At 49.4% G+C, this 2,773-nt stretch overlaps 1 protein-coding gene across 1 annotated transcript; it reads left to right on the top strand.

The window, feature by feature from the left end:
* Positions 1-1,465: 1,465 nt before the first annotated feature.
* LOC138879996 (uncharacterized) lies at positions 1,466-2,262 on the top strand. The gene is made up of 2 exons (XM_070159644.1): positions 1,466-1,615; positions 1,801-2,262. Exons 1-2 carry the CDS (start codon positions 1,466-1,468, stop codon positions 2,260-2,262), a joined length of 612 nt encoding a protein of 203 aa, XP_070015745.1.
* The last annotated feature ends 511 nt before the right edge of the window (positions 2,263-2,773 follow it).

Raw genomic sequence — 2,773 nt, 5'->3', positions numbered from 1 at the left:
GGATGAGCCCTCGCTCTCCGCACTCTCCCTGGCAATGACAAACGACACATAAGAGGCTGAACAAAAGAAAAGGGGGAGAAGAGACAAACTAGTAAGCAAAGGCGACATCTCACCTGTAAGGGGTCTGCGTCCGAACCTCTCGTGAAAGGTCGACCATGTGTGAATCCCCACCGTATGGGGAAGTATGGCCTCCACCCATTCACGGATACCTTTGACAGGCGTAGAGGGCATCTCTCAGCTGTAAAGACGAGATAAAGTTTAGTACTCGCAGAAAACAATCGAACATTTCACTGACAAAACACAAACTTGCGTGCGAAGTTCCATCTCTCAGGGAATCCCGTTGGGTCTACCACAATATGTTCAGTCCGCACATAAAAATAATTTTCATAGAAACGACGGTTGGTCATGTCGTCCATCTTCACCACCAGAGATTGGGTAGCCCGCCTGTTGCCTCACGCAGCAGAAACTCGAACTTGGCTCGCCTTCGTGCAACGTTATAGCCCTAACGTTTCCTCAGGTAAACGTCTTGCTTACTACTTCGTTAGCCATGCGACCTTACTTAATGGTACAAACTTCTGTGATGACAGATCGAGGTGCTTCCAAGCGGAGGGCGCTAGTCCCCACTTTTCAACAAACCGTTGCCACTGCAGATACGCAATTTGTCTTGAGTGAGTCTGTTCGAGAGGGTCACCCTCAACCTATCCAATTGGGAGATCCGTCTCGAGTCATGTCCGCGAGGGAAGAGGTTTCTTCGATACCGACCTCACGTCCTTTGGATGAATCCTCTAACGGGGACGAGCCGTTGTCGGGGAAAAGGAGGAGGATTAAGTTGGGGAAAGGCATGGATACGGATGCTAATGGCAGCAGGGTGTCCCGGACAGCCCCTGTGCATGTGTTCATGGCCGATGCCATTTTGTCAAGGAGATCTCCCCAAGTGGAGGGAGTTGGCCGAGGAGTTGGTTCAGTGTGCTCTGTTGAGGGTGGTGTGTCGTCCAAAATTGGGGGACATCGTGTTGAGGGTGGAGACTCAGGTTCAGATATCGACCCAAAGGATGTTAATGAATTTGTGAGTCGCCATACCCATGTGGAGGTTAGGATGGACGGATCTGACCGTCATGTGGTCATTCCAGGGAACTACAACTTTCTACTGAACAACGAGCAAGTGGCATCGGCCCTAGCTCCTCTATGTGTCGCTCTTGAAAGCGAGATGCTTAGGGCTAGGAGCGACATGGAGTTATCTCATAAGGTCACTGGTATGGCCTTGCAGGTAGGTGCCTTTCCTTCTCTTTTCGTCATTGGGTTGGTGCGATAATCGTCGTTTTATACTTTGTTTCTGACTTCTTCCCTTCTTTTTTGTAAGACCCTCATCATAGAGGTAGAGAGAGAGCATCGATAGAGGAGAAGGACGGGCCTTTATGAGAAGATGTCATCCAAATATCATCAGTATCGGGCTAAGCACCAGGCGATGGCCGATATTTACCATCAGGACCCTGAGTTTCAAGTTTTCCGTAAGGGGCTCAAGCAGCAGGAGGACCAGTTGGAGCGCAAGATTGAGGCGCTGAGGGATAGGGACAAAGAGCTCGTGAAGGTTGTCGCCCGTAATAGTGAGTTAGAGGTCTCCCTTAAGGCGAAAGAGGACAAGCTCGAGTTGAGTAGGGGGTGACGGCTGAGAATGCCGACTTACTGGTGAAGGTGGCCGACTTGACCGCTGAGTTGAGTACAAAGGTAGCGGAGATTGAGGGGCTTAAAGGCGAGCTGAACGTTAGCGCTGATAAGCTGGTGGCAACTATTTCTAAATAGGTATCTTTAGAAGATGCCCTCCGCATTGTTAAGTTAGAGTTGACTGAGGAAAAGGAAGCCTCTGGTCGGTGGGTGGCAATGCTCGAAGGGCGTGTCAAAGAACTGGAGGCAGAACTGACTGCACTAGACAGACAAATAGCCTCGCTGAGGGCGGAGAATGCGCGTCGACATTCTCAGCCTTCTACGTCTCGCGCCTCAGCCGATCCGATTGTGCCCTATTGTTTATACGAGTTGTGGGTCCATGCGGAGGCTCGACTTTATGTGTATAAGGCTTTTCATGCCTTGGGAAGGGATACTGAGGTGGAGGTTCAGGTTGTGCACACCGAAGCTCATGTAGCTCATGAGTCATGCGGGTACGACCCCCTCACACCTGACGGGGATGATATCAACTCTGATGATGCGAATTGCCTTACTTCAGATTCGTGGTACGAAAACACTTACCCCGCTAGGGATGATGTTTAGTCTTAGTTTGTATTTGCTTTTGTTTAGGGATTTTTGCACGGGTAGTACTTGGGCCCGTTTATAGAGGCCAGTGTAAATGATGTTTTGCTGTAATGTAAAATTTACTTTTGTCGGCTTGTGTTTTTTTTCTTTCATTCATCGCATACATGATATTGTTGACGCCCTCGGCTATTGGGATGTTGCTTCGAACTGTCGTCGAGGCGGGATCTCATCGTAGTTCGAACGAGTTCGAACTTATGTTTTCGTCGATGGCTTTGGCCAGTGGGGTGTTGCTTCGACCTGTCATCGAATTAGACTCCCGTCGTAGTTTGAACGAGGTCAAACTTACATTGTCGTCGATGGCCTTGCCCATTGGGATGTTTCTTCGAAGTGTCATCAAAGTAGAATCCCGTCGTGGTTCGAACGAGGTCGAACTTACATTGTTGTCGATGACCTTGGCCATTGGGATGTTGCTTCAAATTGTCATCGAAGTAGAATCCCGTTGTAGTTCGAACGAGGTCGAGCTTACATT

Source organism: Nicotiana sylvestris, chromosome 10 (genome assembly GCF_000393655.2).
Source record: "Nicotiana sylvestris chromosome 10, ASM39365v2, whole genome shotgun sequence".
Classification (NCBI taxonomy): Eukaryota; Viridiplantae; Streptophyta; class Magnoliopsida; order Solanales; family Solanaceae; genus Nicotiana; species Nicotiana sylvestris.
The sequence above is the reverse complement of the archived record's forward strand: the minus strand, read 5'-3'. Positions and strand labels throughout refer to the sequence as shown.

Excerpts from the sequence above, each read along its gene's own strand:
- LOC138879996 (XM_070159644.1), top strand. The coding sequence starts at position 1,466 with ATGGCCGATATTTACCATCAGGACCCTGAGTTTCAAGTTTTCCGTAAG. Across the intron at positions 1,616-1,800 it reads CCCGTAATAGTGAGTTAGAG|GTATCTTTAGAAGATGCCCT; the intron begins GTCTCCCTTAAG and ends ATTTCTAAATAG.